The sequence below is a fragment of the Bubalus bubalis genome, chromosome 3, assembly GCF_019923935.1.
Source record: "Bubalus bubalis isolate 160015118507 breed Murrah chromosome 3, NDDB_SH_1, whole genome shotgun sequence".
Lineage (NCBI taxonomy): Eukaryota > Metazoa > Chordata > Mammalia > Artiodactyla > Bovidae > Bubalus > Bubalus bubalis.
In genome coordinates, this window is record NC_059159.1 from 45,946,854 (window position 1) to 45,967,945 (window position 21,092).

Sequence of the window (21,092 nt, forward strand, 5' to 3'; positions counted from 1 at the left end):
TCTTCCCACTTCCTTTCCCACATGGACATCCTCTCAGGAGGATGCTAGAGTCATGGGGAGCAAGGCAGAAGCAGGTCTGTTGGATGGGGAGAGGGGGTGGGTTGTAGAGTGGGATGGGAAAGGCAGGAGGGCCGGAGGGAGGCCAGGCTGGGGCAGGTGTCCAGACCGAATTCACTGACCGGGTCAGGAGGAGCCAGGGAAGGGGATGTGAAAGCCTCCTCTAGGGTTTGCAGGTCTGGGCAGCGAGTCCCGCCTCCCTGTCTTTGTGGCACGTGCCTATGGTCCAGGGCAACGTCACTGCAACTGTGGGCGTGGTGAAGCCCTTTACCGTGTTGCAATCAACACGGTATTTGATGCAGGATAGGACGGAATAGAATAAGAGTGTACATGTTTGGTAAAGGTAAGTGTTTCATAAATTTTATCTCCCCATCTATTTGTCATCTATCTATTATCATCTATGTCTATCTATCTGTCGGTTTTGACTTGGCAGGTCTGGCCCTTTCCTAACATCTTGGGGAGAAAGAGTGTAGGGAAAAGGCAGAGACGACTCGGCCATGTCCACAAGACCAGCTTTTAATATGACCGTGATTGGAAGCACGAATAAATAAACGCCAGAGAAAATGGAAAAACCAAACCAAAGCTCGGAACATCAAAACCCAGATTCAGAAAACGAAAGGAAACATATCTCCGACAAACAAACAAACAAATCAACAAACAAAAAGTTCCCCCCACCGCGAAGAGACAGAATCAGACTGTACAATCCGTGTCACAGGGAGAGCCGACGGCGTGGGCCCCGCGGCTGTGTCCCCCCGGCCGCCGCACCTCCGTCTCGGGCCCCTGGGAGGGGAGGAGGGCGGCCCCGGGCACCCTGTGGGCCGGCCTGGGGAGGCGGAGGGCGGGGTGGGTGGGCAGGTTAAGAACCTTCACGAACGACAGGAGGACCGGACGGCGTCCAGGGCTCGGCGGGTTCCCTCTGGAGTGTGCAGGTGTGATTCCAGGGCGGCCTCGTGGTGGTGCACTTCGGCGCTGGAACCCGGTCCCCCTGCAGGGCTGCTGGAAACCGCACGGCGAGGGTCGCGGACGGAGAAAGACGCGGACGCGGCGCCGTGAGGGTCGGAGCATGCAGTGCTTTGTACATCTGGCAGTGAGATGTGATGGCGGGTCGGTTCTCAGACAGTTTCAGGGCGGGACTCACTTCTCCTAAGAGGGTCGGACGCGCGGCGGCGGGGCCCGAGGACGCGTCGTGCCAGACGTGGCCGGAGCGAGGTTTCAGCAGAGTTTGCTATGTGTGCATAGGGGGCTCTTGCTTCTTTCCGTCGGTGGGCAGGGGCCATCCCACCTGAGCCTGCGGTCCCCTGTCCTGGTCCCGGGCCAGGTCCGTTTGGGGATGGGGGGTGGTGGTGCCGGGTGGTCCGAGGGCCGTCAGCAAGCAATCTCCTCCAAGGTCCCCAGGGCCGTCTGCAGGGGCACGTTCACAGTGTGGCTGATGGTTTCGGAGTGGTTTGGCATCGTGTCACAAGTGCTCTGGTGGGGAAGAGGAAAGTGCCTTTTGATGTTCATTCAGCAAAAATGTGTCCCAGGGTCCCTGCAGCCCAGCCCAGGCCCTGAGAACCGTGCAGCCCACAGTGGGCTCTCCCGGGCACTGCTCCTCTGCCCCAAACCCCTCCGGTGCTGGGTTGCCATCTTTTGACCTTCGCTCTAAGGGCTTCCCAGGTGGCTCAGTGGTAAAGACTCTGCCTGCCAATGCAGGAGACATAAGAGACACAGGTTTGATCCCTGGGTGGGGAAGATCCCCTTGGAGGAGGAAATGGCAACCCACTCCAGTATTCTCGCTTGGAGAATCCCATGGACAGAGGAACCTGGTGGGCTACACGTGGGGTCTCAAAGAGTCCGAAACAACTGACGTGACTTAGCACATCTATAAGGAACAAAGCAGCGCAAGGGTGGTAGCTGTATTCCCTGCGTTGTACAATATATCCCGTATTTATATCCTGTGGACCTCTCCAGAGGTCTCCTGCTGTGTCACTGGAAGCTACATCTGAGTGGTGTGTAACCTTGTGGTGTGGATGACTCATCCTGCCCTTGTCCTTGGACCTCTGTTGAGTCCACCTGGGGTGGAGGAGGGGCCACCTGTGGCCTGGCCTGGGCAGGAGGGGCTGCCTGATCGCTGAGGCAAAACAGTGGAGGTCTCTGACAGCTGGGAGTCTGACCCTTGATCCCAGCTGCCCCCAAAGGACCTTGGGGTTAGGCTGGCCTCAGAGAAGGGTTATCTCGGGTCCCTGAGCAGGGTGGGGCTGAGGTGGCTTTGAGTCTTCTGGGTGATTCCTGGCCCTGCAGAGGGCTGGAGGCTGGGAGGGATGTGAGTGGAATTCTGTGTCAAGAATTCGGGGGAGATTAGATGAGGATGAGGCTGGGAGCGGTGCAAAGGAGGAGGCTATGTCTCTGAGACATTCTGAAGGCAGAAGAGAGGGTGGAGCGAGGGGAGGGGAGCCTGTATTCGCTGAGCGCTTACTACAAACTAGTCACTGGACGCTCACTGCTTCCCAGGGCTTGGTCTCATTTAATCTGATGGCACCCCCTGAGGTCCCAGTGGTTTGGCAGCTGCTCAGAGAGGGAGGTGATGTGCCCTCAGGTGCACAGCTGGGAAGAAGGGCCCTGGGATCCAGGCGGGTCAACTGAGTTCAGAGCCCGGGGCTCCTTCCACCCACACTGCCCTCCCCTCCACAGAAGCTGTCTTCTGTTCAAACAGAAGCTGCAGGGACCCGAGAGAATCAAAGTGGGATGTTTAGCCTGGGAGATGAGTAGAGAAACAGTGTCTGGAGCAAAAATGGGAGCCCAGATAGGAGGAGGAGGAGGCTGGGATCCACTTGGGATGTTATGATTTTAAGGCAGCAATGGCCACGGAATGCGGTGTTCTCTTGGGGCGGGGGTGCTGACGTGGGGGATACCCACGACCTTCAGCGGAGACCAGGGTCCAGGAACAGACTGAATCTGGGAAGGAGAGTGTGGACAGTGTAAGAGGGGCTCTTCTTAGACTTGAGGAAAGGGAGGCAGAGTAGGGAGGAGGCTAGGGTGCCCCCCTAGCTGTGTAACCTGGGCCTCTGGGCCACAACCGCCTCATATACAGCATGGAGAAAAGAACAGCCCTTCCTCCAGGTGACTCTTAGGGTTGAAACGACGTGCCACTCTTAAGGCACATAACACAGTGCCTGACACATACCAGGCTTTTAATGGTCAGCAGTTATAATGGGTGTTATTGCTTCTACCTACTTCAAAGAATCTGCCTGCTAAGCAGGAGATGCGGGTTTGATCCCTGGGTTGGGACGATCCCTTGGGGAAGGAAATGGCAACTCATTCCAGTATTCTTGCCCGGAGAAGTTCACGGACAGAGGAGCCTGGTGGACTACAGTCCATGGGGTTGCAAAGAGTGGGACACGACTTAGCTACTGAAACACCACCACTACTTCAGAGGGCCCCACACCCTATGTCCTGTTCACATGGGGTAGAGTAACAGGGACATTCCTGCTCACATTCTGCCACCTAGGGAATAAGGGAGTGGGCCTACATGGAGCCTCTCCTTGGTCTCCCAAGGCATGAGAACAGGGGCATGGCTTCTGGCTGGGGAGAAGCTGAGCTGGTCCAGGCAGAAGCATCTCCTGGTCTCTGCTGCATCCATGGAGCAGATCCAATCTACAGCTGGGTTCCAGGATGGGTCTCAGAGAGAGGCTCAAGGTTCAGTTGGAGTGTCCTTGGACTTGGGAGCTGCGGACGGTCTCGAGCTATGGAAAGGTGTGGGACGGAGCACTCCCGTCCTGCCTGGCACCAGCATCTGCATTCACACGGCTTGTACACACCAAGGAACTAACCAACCTGCAACCCCCTGCCGGCTGCCCTTACCACATTCTCATCGTGGCTCCCTTCCTCCTCTTCTTTGCCAAGCAGGTCTAATAGCTTCTCTTTGATCAGCTGCAAGAAAGGCAGGAAGGAAGGTCAGGCCGGGAGAAAGGCATCAAAGTAGCGAGAGAGACCTCCTTCCACATGGTTGGGCTGGGGAGGCAGGGGCAGCAGCAGCCTGGGCTGCAGCTGGACAGACGTTGGTAGGAGCCCAGCCTGGCATCCCAAACTGGGGTGCCTAGCCAAGCTTTTGGTGCAGGAGCTAGAGACTGTGTGGTCTCTCAGCGTGGCTGGTTCCCCATCTGTCCTGGGGGGACAGTTACCTGTCACTTTTGAGGCCTAACAACTCCACAGTTCACAAGGTTGGGACACAACTGTGTCAACATTTCATTCTCAATAAGAGAGTAGTTATTAAATATGTTTTCTGATGTGATTCAGTTTCTATAACTTTGTACATCTTTGCACAAAAATTATTAAACAGGGCAGAACAAAATCTGGCTATGGAACCCAGTTTGGGAGCTGGGTCACCATGCTGAGAGGTGGGGTGTGGCACTCCACAGGCCCCTGGTCACCCAGGCCCTCCACTTCCCAGAGTGACCCCCAGTGGCCTTTGGCCATTGCCGGTCCCCTCTGGGAGGCAGGCCACTGCTCTGCAAGCCTGATCTGCTGGGCTGAGACCCAGGTGGTCCTGGGCTTCCCTGGGGGATTCTGGAGTCCCTGGAACCAGCCCAGGGCTGGGAGGAATGCAGTAGGAAGACTGATGAGCCCCCGGAGCACGCAGTGCCTGAAACTGCTGTTTGTTGTGTGAGAAGCTTTCAGAGACTCTGTTCCAGCTGCCTCCTGAGGGCGACAGCTCCCTGAACCAGAGCGGCTGGAGTGCCCTTGCTCTTCCTGCTCAGGATTGATGAATTCTCAGGAGTGCTCCTTCCCTAAAGCTGCCTGGACCCCAGAAGGTGCTGCTCTGGTGATGGGTCACCTGGAGGGCAGGTGTGTGTGTGTGCATGTGTGGAGTGTGTGTGCATATGTGGTGTATGAGTATGGTATGTGTGTGTGTGTGGTGTGTGTGTGGAGTGTATGTGTGTATATGTTGTGTGTGAGTGTGGTATAAGTGTGTGTGATGTATGTGTGTATGTCATGTGTGTGCAAATGGTGTGTGTGTACACTGTATGTGGTTTATCTGTGGTGTATGTGTGTCCTTGTGAGCAGTGAGTGAGTGTGGTGTAAGTGTGTGTGGGGTATATGTATGTGTATATGTTATATGTCAGTGTGGTATTATTAATGTTATGATGTATGTGCATGTCACGTCTGTGCAAGTGGTGTGTGTGTGTAGTATATATCGTGTGCCTGTGGTATATGTGTGTATTTGTGAGCACTGTGTATAAGTGTGTGTGGAATATGTGTATGTGGAGTGTGTGGTATAAGTGTGTATGGCACATGTATGTGTGGAGTGTGTGGGGTATATGTGTGTGTATGTTATATGTGAGTGTGGCATTAGTGTGTGTGTATAGCAAATGTATGCGAGTGGTGTGTGTGTGGAGTGTATGTGGAGTGTGTATGGAGCGTGTGGGGTATATGTGTGTGTGTATGTTGTGTGTAAGTATGGTAGAAGCGTGTGTGGTGTGTGTGTGTGTGGTGTGAGTGTGTGTGGAATATGTGTATGTGGAGTGTGTGGTATACGTGTGTGTGGCACATGTATATGTGGAGTGTGTGGGGTATATGTGTGTGTGGAGCATGTGGGGGTATATGTGTGTGTATGTTATATGTGAGTGTGGCATTAGTGTGTGCGATGTGTGTGTGTATAGCATGTGTATGTGAGTGGTGTGTGTGTGGACTGGATGTGGAGTGTGGCATGTGTGTGTGAAGCGTGTGCAGTGTATGTGTGTGTATGTTGTGCATGCTGTGCTATAAGCGTGGTATTTATGTGTGTGTGTATGTTGTGTATGGTATGCTATAAGTGTGTGGTGTGTGTGTATATGTTGTGTATGTGTATGCTATAAGCATGTGGTTGTGTGTGTGTGTGTGTGTGGAGGGTGTGGGGTATATGTGTGTGTATGTTGTGTATGCGTATTCTATAAGCGTGTGGTGTGTGTATGTTGTGTATGGTATGCTATAAGCATGTGTGTATGTGCGTATGTTGTGTATGCATATACTATAAGCATGGTGTGTGTGTGTGTATGTTGTGTATGTGTATGCTATAAGCGTGTGGGGTGTGTGTGTGTATGTTGTGTATGCGTATGCTATAAGCGTGTGGGGTGTGTGTGTATGTTGTGTATGCATATGCTATAAGCATGTGGTGTGTGTGTGTGTGTGTGTGGAGGGTGTGGGGTATATGTGTGTGTATGTTATATATGCATATACTATAAGCATGTGGTGTGTGTGTATATGTTGTGTATGCGTATACTATAAGCATGTGGTGTGTGTGTGTGTGTGTGGTGTGAGTGTGCGGGTGCAGACACACCCAGGCGTGAAGCCCCACACGAGGCCCAGGGGCTCCGCGCCGGCCCCTGCACTGTCTCATCCCCCCATCTCATCCCTCCGGCTCCCTGCGTGCGGGTGTAGACGGCTCCGAGGACAGGACTGCGGCTTCCGTCTCTCACCCACCCCGCCCTGGTGCCTGGGGCGTGGGGACAGACCGTGTCCATGCACAGGGAGGGGAGGCGGCCCTGGGTGGAGGGAGGCCAAGCTCTCCCCGCTCCGTGCTCTGGTTCTGGGCGTCGGGGCAGGATGAGGGTGCCTGGTGGTCCCCCATGAGCAATCCCACATCTTACCTCATAAATATAATCAAAGAGCTCTAGTATTGTAAGGATACTAGCACCAATGAACAATCCCATCTGACCACCAATATCACCTGGAGAGAGAGAGAGAAGACAAAGACTTGGCTTTCCTGACGGCGCTTCTGGAAGGGTGGATGGACGGAGAACTCGGAAAGCAGGCTTTCTGAGAGGGGCCCCCTTCCCAGAGGCGGGGCCCGGGCCCGGTGGCTGGAGGGCAGGCCCTTGACAAGCTGCTCCCTCACTGCGCTGCTCTGAGAGCTGCTGGGTTTCAGCACCCATGGGTGTGGGAACTAACCTGGATGCCTACTTGAGGGGCCTGGAACAGACGTCCCGTGCTGATGGCCTGGTTCAGTTCCATTCAGAACCACAACGTTGGGGCCCAGCTTTGGCTCTGGGCTGGGAACAGATGAGACGTGTGTGGTCCCTGCCCCGGGCGAGGGCACAGTCAAGCCTGAGACGGGTGTCAGTGTGTCTGAGTGGGGGTCTTGGGAGCAGGCACGTAAGAGACACCCCCAATTACGACAGGGCCTTTGAAGCTATCTTGAGGACCCTCTCACCCTTGGGATAAAGTCCTTGGAAGCATCTATCTCCCCTCCCTAAAGGTAAATGTTTGGTCTCTTTCTATTTATTTTTTTTTTATTTTTGTTATTTTTGGCCTCGCTGGGCCTTCACTGCTAGGCGTAGGCTTTCCCTGGTTGCGGTGAGCAGGGGCTACTCTTCCCTGTGGTGTGCGGACTGCTCACTGCGGTGGCTTCTCTCATGGAGCGTGGGCTCAGGCGCGTGAGCCTTGCAGCTCACAGGCTCTAGAGCACAGGCTCAGTACCTGTGGTGCACAGGCTTAGTTGCTCCACAGCATGTGCGATCTTCCAGGACCAGGGATTGAACCCTTGCATTGGCAGGCGGGTTCTTAACCACTGGACCACAAGGGGAGTCCTTTGGTCTGTTTCTAGAGTACAGGTTCTTGCCCTGAGTGTATGATCTCCGCTGACCAGGGTCTTCTGATCCCCTTGTATCAAACTCCCGGGAGACTTGTAATCAGTATAGATGTCTGCACCCACCTGTTGTTGTACTTAGTCGCTCAGTCGTGTCTGACTCTTTGAGACCCCTGGACTGGAGCCCGCCAGGCTCCTCTGTCCATGGGGGTTGTCCAGGCAAAAACACTGGAGTGGGTTGCTATGCCCTCCTCCAGGGGATCTTCCCAACCCAGGGCTTGAACCCAGGTCTCCCACATTGCAGGTGGATTCTTTACTATCTGAGTCACCAGGGAAGCCCTGGGGCCTATGCAATCAGAGTCTCTGGGACTGGAGGTCAGGATTTTTATGTTCCCAGGTGGTTCTCCAGCCCACCAGAGTTTGAGAAGCACTCTCCTGTGGGGGCGTCCGATGGTTGGAGACTCCTTGAATTGAATGCAAATCTTACGTGTGGGTACCTGGGCATTTGTAGCTGGAGAGTCCGTATTTCGGAAGCTATTATCAGATTCTTAAGGGGGTTCTGATCCCCTGAAAGCCCCCAAATGCTCTGCTCCAGAGGCAGTGTTTTGGACCACAGGGCTCTGAGGCTGGGAATATGGAGGGTGGCCACCAGCTGGCTGTGTGTCTTTGATAAGCCCTGACCTTCTCAACAGCTTTGCCTACCGGGAACATTTGGTGGTGGAGGTGGTTGGGGGAGGGTTGGAGGAGATGAACAGTGAAGTCCTTTCCAGCTGTGACCTCTGGGACTGTGAGCTGCTGGCCTAGGAAGAGCGCTGGGAGCTGGGGGGCCCTGATGGGGGTGGGTGTACCATCCTCCTGGAGATTACAGGCTGACCTCTTAGTCTGAGAACTTTCTGATGAGCACACTTACCCACTCCTCCCCTGATTATGGCTGGGAGAAGGCCAACAAGCACATCCCCAGGTGAGCAGGCTGAGATGGTGGGAAGGGGGCTCTTCCCGGGGTTGAGGGGGACTTGGTGTTGGGCTCACCAGAGCCCCACCTTCCTTCCCACTCCCCCCACCCCCTCTAATGTCCTTAACGGAGGCTCACTGGGGCGTGCATACACATGCACGTGCCTGTGGGGGGTGGGTGTATGTGTGAGCCGTGTGGCGGAGTGTGGAGGGCGTGCCAGGTGCATTGTGTGTGCATGTTCGGGACAGAAGCAGGCCTTACATCTGGCCACCAATGGCTTTATATAGGTGGCACACGAGTGTGTCTAGGGGTGGCTTTGTGGGGGTGGGCACAGTGCGTCTGAATGTGTAGAGGAGGTGTGAGCGTGCTTGTGTATGGCAGGTATAGGTGTGTAGGCATGTGTGCACCTACGTGTCTCTGGAATTGTGTGGTTTGCACGTGGGTCTGTGCAGGTGTGTACTAGTGTGTGCGGCTCGCCCTGGTGTATGTGTGTACGCTGGGGTGAGGCGTGCTTTCTGAGTGAGGGGAAGGCGGGCCACAGGGTGGGAAGACAGGGGCCAGCGTGAACCTCCTGACTCAGGGCTTGCAACTGGCACTCGCTCTTCTCGCGAGAGGTACAGACGGCAGTGAGATTTTCCGCGGTGGGCGTGTGAAAGAGCGCGCGTGCGCACTAGTGCACACGCTTGTGTGGGGGAGGGGAGCAGAGGGAAGGAGGCGTGTCCTCGGTGACAGGGGCGGGGCTTTAGCACCGGCCCATCCTGGGAGTCTCAGCACAGTCCCTCTCTGGCCACAACCGTTTCCAAGGCCCTTAGTGATGACCACCTTAGCCCAGTGGGGACCCTGCGGTGTCTGCCGCTTCCTGGGAGAGTGTCTGTCTGGATGCCAGAAACCACTGTTTGTGGGCCTTCTGTGGGCTAGGGCTTGATCACATTTCACCATCATGGCGAGCTCACAGAGGGTTTTATTAGACTCATTCTACAGACGAGGGACCTGAGGTTCAGTGAAGTGAAGCCACCTGCCCACATTCTCCAGGCTGGTGTGCAGCAGCCCCTGACTTGTGCTCCCCTTGAACTGCCAGGTAGAAGGTGTCTGTCTCCCCTGGTCCCCACTCAGGATGCCTCTCTCACCTGGTTCAGTTCACAGAGACAACAAGAGTGATTTTTCCTTGAAGCCACAGACATCGGATCCTTTTTTGAGAGTGAGTGAGAGTTGGGGGGATGGGTTCAGGGCAGGTCTTTTAACCCCCTGGGGTCTTGTTAGATTTAGCTGGGCTGGGGCACCGTTGAAATTAATACCCTGCATTCACCATGTGCCCTAGGGGCCAGAGGAGCTGATGTGAACTAAGGTATGGCGGTCAGGTTTGTAGATTTCTGGGGGTACTTGGCCCTTCTTTAGTGTTTGACAAAGAGCTCTCAGTCCAGGGGCATCTGGCGTTCTCAACGTGGCAACATTGCTTTCCAGGTGGAGCCTCCATGAGTGGGACCTTTGTGGTATCTGCTGCCTGGACCCATCCATAGCTCAGCCCCGCTGCACCTATCTGCCACGGCCCCAGGGCTCTGACTCCAATCAGGGGGCAGAAGACTGTGGAATCTAAGAAGGCAGTGCCAGAAGGGTCCTGAGAGAATGGCTGGCTCACCTGCCTCATTGTGTCAATGGGGAAACTGAGATTAGACCAGGGAATGAACTGGGCCTAGCACTACCGCATAGAGTGCTTCCCACTCTGGGGCAGGAGCAGTGCAAGGGAAGAGGGAGCAATTAGTGGATGAAAAGGCTGGACTCTTATAGACTCATCATCCGGCCGCCCACCTCCCCATCCCCGCTTCCTCCCATCCCCTTGTGTGCTCAGTTGCTCAGTGGTGTCCGACTCTTTGTGACCCCATGGACTGTAGCCCACCAGGCTTCTCTGTCCATGGGGTTTTCCAGGCCAGCATAGTGGAGTGGGTTGCCATTTCCTTCTCCAGGGGATCTTTCCGAGCCAGGGATTGAACTTGCATCTCCTGCATCATGGGCAACCCCCCCTTTCTTTACTGTCTGAGCCAGCTGGGAAGCCCCATGTTATCATGCATGCACGCATGTGTGCTAAGTTGCTTCCGTCATGTCCAATTCTTTGAGACCCTGTCCATCCCCATGAGATGTGGGCATTTGTGCAATGGACACTCTGACTTACCAAGTAAGGCAGCAACTTCATATGCCTTCTTCTGTTCGATGGTCTCATAATTGAGAGCTTCAAAAAATATATCCAGAACGAGGATGTTTTCTCTGCAGGGGAAACATTCAGTGTCACATGTGGTGAGAATCATCAGGATCCTCAGGGATCATATCATACAACTTTCCCATGGACAGAAAGGGAAACAGAGGCTCGGGGAAGTGAGACAACGGGCTCAAAGTTAGAGCTGGTTAGCCAGAGAGCTGGGGCTTGAACCCGAAGTCATGACTCCCAGCCCATTGCTCTTCACGGGCCTGGAGGGGTATGCCAGCTCTCCCCTTGGCCCCTTATCGCTAACCCACCCTCTCTCTGCCCCCTTTTCCAGGAGTCCTGCCAGGCCTCCAGGTCTCTATGCCCCGGAGGGTCTTCCTGGGTCCTTATGTGCAAGTGAGCTCAGAACTCACTTAACAAGGCTTGCTTGCCTGCCCCCAACTTACCTCCCCTGCCCACCCTGGGGAGGCCCTCAGTTCTTACTGGGATTGACGGCAAGCTTCTTCTGGTGGGGGCCCTGCCCCAGCATCACCAAGTTAGCTGCAGGAGCCAGGGAGGGTTTTTAGGGAGCAAACTTACATCTGGCTGTGGGGTTTTCTGGCAGAAGCACCTTGATTCCCTTCTGCTCTTTGGGGCACTTGTATTCATGAGAAACATCTTGGTGGGAGAAGCCATTACCGTCCGCAGAATGTTTGCAGCTGCAGGGCCCGGCCCCTCCTCTATCGATACAGTTACCCTGATTCTTTGATGCTGCTCACTAATGCTCTTAGTGTCTCTTGCCCTCAAGGGGCACACACCGTCCCAGGATGAGAACTGGTGACTGTGTGGGAGGGAGAGGCTGGAGGAGGGGTTGAAATTAACACCCTGCATCCATCATGTGCCTTGGGGGCCAGAGGAGCTCATGTGAACTAAGGTGGGGTGGCAGTCAGGTTTGTAGACCTGATGGGGGGGGGCGTGGGAGCGAGAGGAGCCCTCTCCACACGGGGCTCACCCAGGAGCTATCCACCATCTCTTGCCTGGTTTATGACAACTGCCTCCCACCAGGCTCCCTTCCGCCCATCTGTCTGCCCATCCATCCTCTTAACCAGGTCTTCCTAAAACCTCTAGACTAACCCACATAACACGGAATTAGCATCCAGTGCCTCTGTCAGCCAGGCTGCCTTTAAAATGCTCAATAGTCACAGGTGGCCAGTGGCCAACCACACAGGACATCATGGAGATAGAACATTTCTAGAAGGTTCTACCATAGAACACGTGGTCTAAAATGCAGATGAGACCCTATCACTTGCCTACCTGAAGCTCTTCTGTGGCTCCCTACCCTCTTAGAATCAAATCTACTCCCTGACTCCCACCCCTGCCCAGCTCAGCCTATAAGACCCACATCCACCTCCCCCGGCTTCCTTTTGCTGTACTCTTATGACACCCTCTTCTCCTGTGTCTTCCTTTCATTTATTTTGTTCAAAGATTATTTTTTTGAGCATCAACTCTGTGCCAGACACTCCACAGCAGAGAACAAAAAAGAAAGGTTTGTGCCCTCAAGGGTCAGACAGGTAATTGAAGGAAACAGCCATGTGAATACTGAATTACACACAGTGGCGAGTATTATAAAGGAATACACCTGAGTGTTTCGAGAGAAGAATGATGGGAGGGGGCCTAAATTATTGGTCCAAAGACATGACATTTAAATGGAGACCTGCGAACCGAGGAACCAGTTGGGTGAAGAGTGAGAGGAAAAGCATTCTAGGCAGAGGGAACAGAATATGCAAACTCTGCCTGGAAGACTCTTCTGCATCCTGTTAAAACACCTCTGAAACTTTCCTTGACAGCACCCCTCTGCAGGGTACGGCCAACGACCTTTCTTATTATCTGCACCAGCCTGGACAGCTTTCAGTGTTCTATTTGTCTCTCTGCCGGTCTGTAAGCTCCTGAAAGATGGCTCTGCCTCTTAATGTGCTTTGTCTTCATACTCTGAGTCTGAGCACAGAACTTGGCTGAGAGCAGGTGTTCAATTAACGTCTGCCAGATGGAACTAACTGCTTACCTTTGTCCTCTTCCTTGACTGTCCCCCCTCTTCCCCATTTTTTCCTGGTCCCTCCTCCCCCCACCCCCCTCCACCATGTCCACTTAGCTTACGAGATATATTTTTCTGATTTGTTAAATTTCTTCTCGAGGTACTTGGCTGATGTCTTGCTGGGGATCTTCACCATGGAGAGCTCTTTGTTGTAGCGGGTCAGGTTGCAGGGGGTCCTGCAGAGACAGTAATTACTGTCCTTTTCTGCCAGCAGACCTGCAGGGGAGAGGGAGGCAGGGCTGAGTGGAGTGCAGGGGACTGGGACCTCTGGGCCCAGAGTAGCCAGGTCCCAGGTTCCTGCAGCAGAGAAGAGGAGGAGGTGCCCTCTGTGAATAAGGGGTGAGGGGCTGTGGAGAGAAGGGGAGCTGGGCTTTTGCTGGAGGTTGATGGAGGTATGAGCGGTCACAAAATTGCCCACTGTTTCTATGTTACTCTTTTTTTAAAAAAATAACTCTCTTAATGTACTTGTCAACTAACTTTATTATCTGAATAATTTCTGCATCCATTTCAGCTGAGTTTTTAGATTTAATATTTATTTACTTATTATTTTTGGCTCTGCTGGGTCTTCGTTGCCTCACGTGGGCTTTTCTCTAGTTGTGGCGAGCAGGGGCTTCTCTCTGGTTCTCATTGGGGTGGCTTCTCTTGTTGTGGAACACGGGCTCTAGGGCAAATGGGCTTCGTTAGTTATGGCACACGGGGGCTTAATTGCTCCTCGGCATGTGGACCAGGGATTGAACCCGAGTCCTCCGCGTTGGCAGGCGGATTCTTCACCACTGGAGCCCCAGAGAAGTCCCTTCTCTGTTACTCTTGGTTCTGTGTTCCTCCTGCTTCCTTTACTGTTAGGTTAACTTTTGTAAGTAAGGCACCACTTTGGAAGCATGGGCTCCAAGGGAGTCCTGGACCTCTGACCATCCCAGGGCCGTCTTCTCTGCTCTCAGCTTCAGATCTCATCTGCAAAGGGGGCTGTTCATCACAGGCAAGTGTGGGAGGCCACTGCATCTGAATCCCTAGGCTCCTTGGTTTTCCCTTTGGGGGCTCCATATCCAGCACCCACCTCCTCTGCCAGCTGGTTGAGGACACAGAGTGAGTCTCTGTGTTCACCAGAAGTTCCTCTTTCCAACCAGCCCTCCTGGAGGCATCTGGACATGCGAGTCCAGAACTACTCTACTTAGATCCAGCAAGTACAACTGCTGAACAAACTTGAGTCCGGATGATTTAAATACCCACTGCTTGTCTTGCTTGTAAATCATTTCCCAGATCCCGGAGAGGCAGGTGTGTGGAGTGGGTCACGCTCTGGGGTTGCAGCTTGTTGGTGTGATCCCCCTCACTGGAAGTTTCCTGGGGTGGGAAGTGGGGTGGACCAACAAACACCCAGGAGCAGAGGCGGTGGGGGGGTGCTCCTGCCTCCCCTGTGTCCCTGAGGAATGCACACTGGGCCTCACCCCTCTGCCTGACCCCACCTCTCCTGGCTCAAGGGAGCAATGCAGAGGACAGCTTGGGAATAACCTCCAGGGTGTGTGCCAGGAGGTATCGCCAAGCTCCTTCGGCACCCATCTGGTGCCCACTGTCCATCCTCTCTCCTTCTCTGCCCGCTCCTCTGCATTCCTCAGTGCTCTCTGCAGCCCCGAAACTCACTCCTTCTCTGTCCCCACCTCTCTGCCTCTTTCTCTCCTTACTTGGGTTTCCACCCTCATCACTAGCATCAGCTCCCTCCCCAATCCTTCTCTCCTTCCTCCTCTCCACCTCCCTCTCCTGTCCCTGCAGGGATGCCGCCCCCTCCAGCCTCTTTCCCCCTCAGCCTTACCCACCCCCCTTTCCCCCATCTTTTTCCCAGACCTGGAAGGTCTTCAAGGTCTCAGTCGCAGCCCCCACCCCTATCATTCCACTGGGCCCCTGGTACTGACCTAGGGCAGGCTCTGCACACTCCTTGTGCTGCTCAGGAGTACAGAAAGGGGCATCCCCTGCAAAGAAGAAAGACAGGGAGAGGTACTCAGGCAGCAACCCCTCCCCTCCTTGCGCCGGGGGAAGGGATTGCATCGGGGTACTTGGGAGGGGTAGCAGTTCACCAGTGGACAGTCAGAAGGCAGCTGTCAATCAGGACTGCCAGGGGGTAGTGGGGGACCAGAAGACTGGGCTCTGATCCTCTCTGTGATAACAGGAACCATCTAGCTAATTTCTCCCAGGTCGGACAGCCTGGTTCATAGAGGTGAAAGGAAAGTGTTGACATAGGGAGGCAGTGGCAAGTATCTACTAAGCGCTGGGCATGCATCATCCCCTTTAACCCACTTAGGTACCTTTGGAAATAGGCACTACGGTGTCTGTTTTATTGATGAGAGAATTGAGGTTTAAGTATCCTGTTCTCCCAGGCCTGCAGTGATGGAGGTGGGCTTGGAGCCCAGGTCTGTGCACTCCCGAGCCCAGGGCTCTTTCCATCACAGCATGCTGCCGTAGGTGAGGAAGGCTGCTTGGTCAGTCTCCTCTTTGCTGTGCCCTTCATTCCACATTATAACTGAGATGCCAGTAACAGTGTCATGTGGGGGAGTGATTAAAATCTCTCCTGCCTGCTTGGGCTCAGGTTCCATGGGGAAACCTCACTGGCTGGGGATGCAGTCTGAGCATCAGGCGGGTAGCATTTTTGTTGTTTAGTCTCTCAGTTGTGTCTGACTCTTTGTGATCCTATGGACTGTAGTCTGCCAGGCTTCTCTGTCCATGGAATTCTCCAGGCAAGACTACTGGAGTTGGTTGCCATTTCCTTTTCCAGGTGACCTTCCCAGTCCAGGGAGTGAACCCGCATCTCCGGCATTGGCAGGCAGAATCTTTACCACTGAGCCACAGGGATGCCCAGATAGCATTTACCAGTGCTCGATTCTCTCTGGTCTCTGTAGAAATCCAGAAAGTTTGTTTTTTCTTTTCCAACGTGCTAAAGTCAAAGCCAACTCATTGGAAAAGACCCTGATGCTGGGAAAGGTTGAAGGTAAAAGGAGAAGGGGAAGGCAGAGGATGAGATGGTTGGATGGCGTCACCGACTCAATGGGCATGAACTCGGGTGAACTCTGGGAAATGGTGAGGGACAAGAGAGGCCTGTTGTGCTGCAGTCCATGGGGTCGCAAAAAGTCAGACACAGCTTAACGACTGTACAACAACAAATGTCAAAGTTCACCACAATATCCTCCTCTTATTTTTTCCCTAAACACCTTTTTTTTCCCAAGAGCTGAAGAACTGAAATGGTTCCTCTTTTCTAATAATAAGAATGTAACTGATATGTTTCTCTTTTTGTTTTGTCTTCTATTCCATTCTGTCTTTGCCTGCTTCTCAGAGGCAGTTTTAAAGATTGAAAATCCTAAATTTAGATTAGTAGAGAAATTACTGATTCCTAATGCAATCGTTCAGAATTTAGCTCTAAGGATGTTCATTTCAGCATTGGTTATGACAGAAAACAATTGGTAATGAGCTAAATGTCCGAGGTCAGGATTTAGTTAGATAGACTTAAAGTATGATATAATCATGAAACAATAGCCACGAAATACAATAGTAAAGTTCCCTGCACATAGTAGGTCTTCAGTCAGCAGTACTCTCAATTCCCTCTCCCCATGTGTTAACACCGTCACCACTGACATTTGCAATTGACAAAGCATTTTTTTTTGGCTGCACTGTGGGATCTTAGTTCCCTGACCCGGGATCAAAGCCAGGCCCCCTTGCACTGGAAGCTCAGAATCCTAACCACTGGGCATCCAGGGAATTCCCAACAAAGCATTTTTATATCTTAGCTTAATTTTATCCTCTTAACAGCAAATGTTTGTGTTTTAAAGATGGTGGAGGTAAGAACAGAGACGTTTAGTAACTTGTGCCAGGTCACACAGCAGTCATGTGGTGGGAGCTGAGTTGGAAGCCAGGGCCGCTGATTGTAGCCTCAATCGTCCTTCCTTCCGCGCTGCAGTACCAAGCTCTTCTGGCCCCGGTCAGCACCAACCCCTGCTAGCTGTGACAAGCCGACTGCCTCTAGTGATGGCTAGGCGCGTTGTTAGTCTGACAACAGAAATGTCAGGACACACGCGTTCATTTGCTGGCTGATGGACTCTTGCCCCACTTGAAAGAGTGCTAGATATTTGTATGCAAGAAGGGAAATAGCTGGAGGAAAGCAATAAACATCTGGATGTCTGAATGTGTACCACACCAGGATGGGAGAATTGTAAGCATCCGGATAAGTGGTCACTAAGCTCCAGGAGGGAAGAAGAGCAAGCAGCTAGCAAACGTATTGAACACTGGGAGGAATGCTCTCCAAGCTTCTGTCCACTCTGGAGACCAGGAATGTTGCCTTGATTGCCAGACTGGAGGTTCCCATCTGCCCCCGAAATGTCTGCACATCAAATAACCGTCTTCCCAGAACAGCATCCCTTGGCATCCTTGTGGAGCGGGTGAAGAGTGTCCCATCGGGTGAGAAATGCAAAGAAGGTCGCAGGCGGTCCCGGGTGCCCCGTGGCTGCCCTCCCCTGGCACTGACCTGGCATGTGGACCATTCGACAGTTGCAGTTCTCCACGATGTAGCGGGTCTCACAGTCGATCCTACAGGCGGTGATGCTGTAAACAGGGAAGAAGTCGAGCCCCATCTCGGAGGACCGGCACTCGCCCCACGGCGGGGGCAGGTATGTGAGCTGTAAGACAGGAAGCAGGGGCAGCAGTCAGCCCCGGAGCTTCAGCTGCAACACACCCCGTGGCTCCGTCATTCACTTATGCAATTAATAAACAGTTAATAAACAATTAATAAACAGTTAATTGATCAACTACTGCGCGACAGCCTAAACTCCAAGGACCTCCCAGGCCTTCAACATCTGGCTCCAAAGCCAGTTCTCATATCTTACCTTTTATAACCTTCCCTATAAATGCTGACCTTCTCAAAGTCTTTTATCCCAGCCACATCCTCCCACGTCCACAATTTGTTGTCTTGCATTTCTCCACAGCAGAGAAGTGGGATAAAAATTGGAGGGCTCTGTGGGCCCCTCCCTCCTTTCTAGGGTTTTTCTCCCCATTTTTTAGCTTTTCTGGCAACCCTGAACTCTGGCTTGAGACTTTTTAACTCCATGATGACTGCTTTCTGCTTGAGCTATATCTATAATATTCCCTTAGAAGTTGATGTGTCCTCAAGGAGTGATCTGATAAATGTTGATAAATATGTATTTCATCCAGGGCGGTTCCCTTCCTTCAAGGTCTGTATAAGCATTCCAGTTCCTGCCTATTTTTAGTCTCCTTCCCATCGAATAGTACTTTTGAAATCTTTTGCCCAGAGTTTATAACAGTTAGTTCCAGGAGGGTTAGTTAGCCTTGTATAAGTTGCTCCACCATAACTGAGAACCAAAAATCTCTTTATATATTTTATTTTAAGGCTTACAGGATTCCTTTGAGGGAGATGTTCCTGTTATAATTTTATTTGGGAGGAAACTGAGTATAAGACAGGTTAATAGGGACTTCCCCGGCACTCCAGTGGTTAACATTCCATGCTTCCACTGCAGCAGGTGTGGTTCGATTCCTGGCCGGGGAACTAAGATCCTGCATGACGCACGGCATGGTCAAGTAAATAAATAAAAGAAAAAATAAAAAGAAAGGTTAAGTAGCCTGTCCAAGGTCATGCACAAAGTCACCAGCAGAGTCAGCATGTGGACCCAGGACTCTATGACTTCAACCTTGCTTGTATATATACTATTACATTGTCTCTGTGTCTCTATAGGAAATTGACACAAGAGAGAGAGAAAAACACTCCAGAGAGGACGTTTCAGAGCTTTTCTCTTTTGGTTTTTCCTACAGCTCATTTCTTCTTCCTTTCCCCTGAAGGTTTGCATTACTCTCTCATCTTTCTTTGGAATTCATGAGCAGACCAGGATTTTGCAGATTTCCTGAACAACTTTGGATAAGTCACTGCTCTCCTCTGGACCTCAGCTTCCCCATCTGTAAATTGGGAAGGTTGACGAGTAGGTTTGATGGTGTATGATTAGGATGGACTGGGTCCCCACGTTGCTGACTATTGGATCCATAAGCACACAAACTGGATTTGGGAAGAATTCATAATGACTTTTGGCAAGACTGGGGGTCTAAAATGATGTAAAATCATTTTGGGAGAGACTCATTTATTTTTCCTCTAAAACGGTTTCCCACAGTGGATGAACCTAGAATGTAGCAGGTGAAGCTCTGTGGATGGGCCACAGTTTGTTCAGGGTCAGTCACACACCCCCCTCCCCTTTTAATGCAGAGGTCATGATCCAGACCTGGGGCTTCCCAGGTGGCACCAGTAGTCAAGAATCCTCTTGCCAATGCAGAAGATGCACGAGACTCGGGTTTGATCCTTGGGTGGGGAAGATCCCCTGGAGTAGGAAATGGCAACCCACTCCAGTAGTCTTTGCTGGAGAATTCCATGGAGAGAGGAGCCTGGTGGGCTACAGTCCACGGGGTTGCAGAGAGTCGGACATGACTGAGCATGCATGCACGAGTGATCCAGATACCGTGGCTTCCCTGTGGGGGCTGGTTTATCGTTCGAACCATCAGCTTTTCTGAAGCCTCCCACAGCAGCAGCTGGAAAATCGCAGTGTGTACAGCATCAACTCTTGCTTTCCAACGGGTGTCTGAAAGTGGGTTGGACTATTTATCCTGGGTAAGCAATGCCTCAGGGGACCCTGAAGCACAGTCTTCAAATATCTGAAGGGCTGTCTCCGGGAAGAAGAATTAGATTTGTTTCCTGGAATCCCCAGGGAAAGACAGACACAAGAACAGGTGTACTGAGGGGAGTGGGGAGGGCGATCACATTGATTGATGTTGCAGACACGGCGGTAGGCACAGCCCCTGCCTTCCCTTCTTTAACGCTGAAGAAGGATACACTCTGTCTCAACTTACCAATCTACTCTTATGATTCAATAATAAAATCACTCTCTTGAGGGTGAGCTCCCCACCATGAAGGGTGTGCAAGCAGAAACCATACAACTACCTGGCTGGGATGGGAAGAGAGAGACTCAAGTATTGCAGGTACCGTTGGGGATTCAAAAATCTCTTAAGCCCTTATGCCTAGCCATAGACCCTACGTCTATAATTTTAAATTTTTATTTTTTTAAACTTTTTATTTTGTATTGGCGTATAACAGATCAACAGCATTGTGACAGTTTCAAGTGCACAGCAAAAGGACTCAGCCGTACATACACAGTCTCCCTCAAACTCCTCTCCCGTGCTGGTTGCCGCATAATGTTGAACAGAGTGCCCTGTGCTATACCGTAAGACCTTGTTGGTTAATCATTTTAAATCTAGCAGTGTGTACATGTCCATCTCAAACTCCATAAGTATCCCTTCTCCTGTGGTAACCATAAGATCATTCTCTAAGTCTGTGAGTCTGTTTCTACATCTATAATTTTAATCTGAAAATCAGAGACAGTGGACCAAGTCAGACAGAACCTTGAATCCCACTGTTTCATGGGCTAGCTCTGTGACTTTGAATAAGTGACGAAACCCCCATTCTCCAGCCTCAGCTTTTAGCCTCCTCGTCGGTCTAAATGAGATAAATGCCCAGCAGCTAGTCCATCCCCTGAGACTTAGTTCCTATCTTCTTCCCCCTAACAAATGTCTTCATGCTTTTCTGCTCTTTCGTTCCTTCAACAAATAGACCAACTCCACCTCTGCTGTCCTTACAATCTGGTTTTACAGACCAGAAAGTCTCCATCCTTTTTTGGCTCAAGTTATTTTGCGTTGGGCTTATTATAATACAGACTCCTGTCAATGCAGACATCCAAGTCAAGATGGTACTCAGACAGCTGATCTAGGGGTCTGGGGCTGGGGACGGAGATCTGGGGTGGAGATGGGGGGAGGGCTCTGGTGGATCCTGGAGCTGTTGGGTGGATGAGCCAGCTCAGGGATAGAGGAGAGATGCTCAGGATTGAGTCTTAAAGTGTTCCTGCCTTTACTGGACAACTCATCCATCCTTAGCTTCCCCCCCGCCACCGCTGACCCCCACTATGTCATGGAACCAGTGGCTTTGCACAATTGCTAACATTTATGAGCTAAGCCAAGATCTCAGAACTTTTGTGATAGAATACCCTGGTGCTTGCCTCTCATTGCTCCACTGTCTTGAGGCCTTTCTACACAGACTTTTTCATTTTATAGAGAAACTGGTGTTTGCACTCTCCCTGTGCTGGGATAGCCTATGTTACTCCTCAGCTGCTGGCTTCCCCAGTCTCTCACAGCCCGCAGATTCCGAGGTGTGCCAGCAGGTGGCGCTGCAGTCAGCCTGGCTGCCCATAGA

At 52.2% G+C, this 21,092-nt stretch overlaps 1 protein-coding gene across 2 annotated transcripts in view; it reads right to left on the reverse strand.

Moving 5' to 3' along the window:
• Window positions 1-564: 564 nt before the first annotated feature.
• ASIC2 (acid sensing ion channel subunit 2) overlaps window positions 565-21,092 on the reverse strand; it is a 1,251,793-nt gene continuing 1,231,265 nt past the window's right edge. For both annotated transcript variants that reach the window (XM_044939542.2, XM_006059463.4), the window contains exons 4-10: window positions 17,322-17,472; window positions 14,725-14,781; window positions 12,883-13,036; window positions 10,720-10,811; window positions 6,663-6,742; window positions 3,898-3,966; window positions 565-1,524 (exon numbers count right to left, since the gene is read on the reverse strand). In XM_044939542.2, the coding sequence (XP_044795477.1) occupies window positions 1,423-1,524; window positions 3,898-3,966; window positions 6,663-6,742; window positions 10,720-10,811; window positions 12,883-13,036; window positions 14,725-14,781; window positions 17,322-17,472 (705 nt within the window). In that variant the 3' untranslated portion in view covers window positions 565-1,422. The remainder of the gene's footprint in view (window positions 1,525-3,897; window positions 3,967-6,662; window positions 6,743-10,719; window positions 10,812-12,882; window positions 13,037-14,724; window positions 14,782-17,321; window positions 17,473-21,092) is intronic.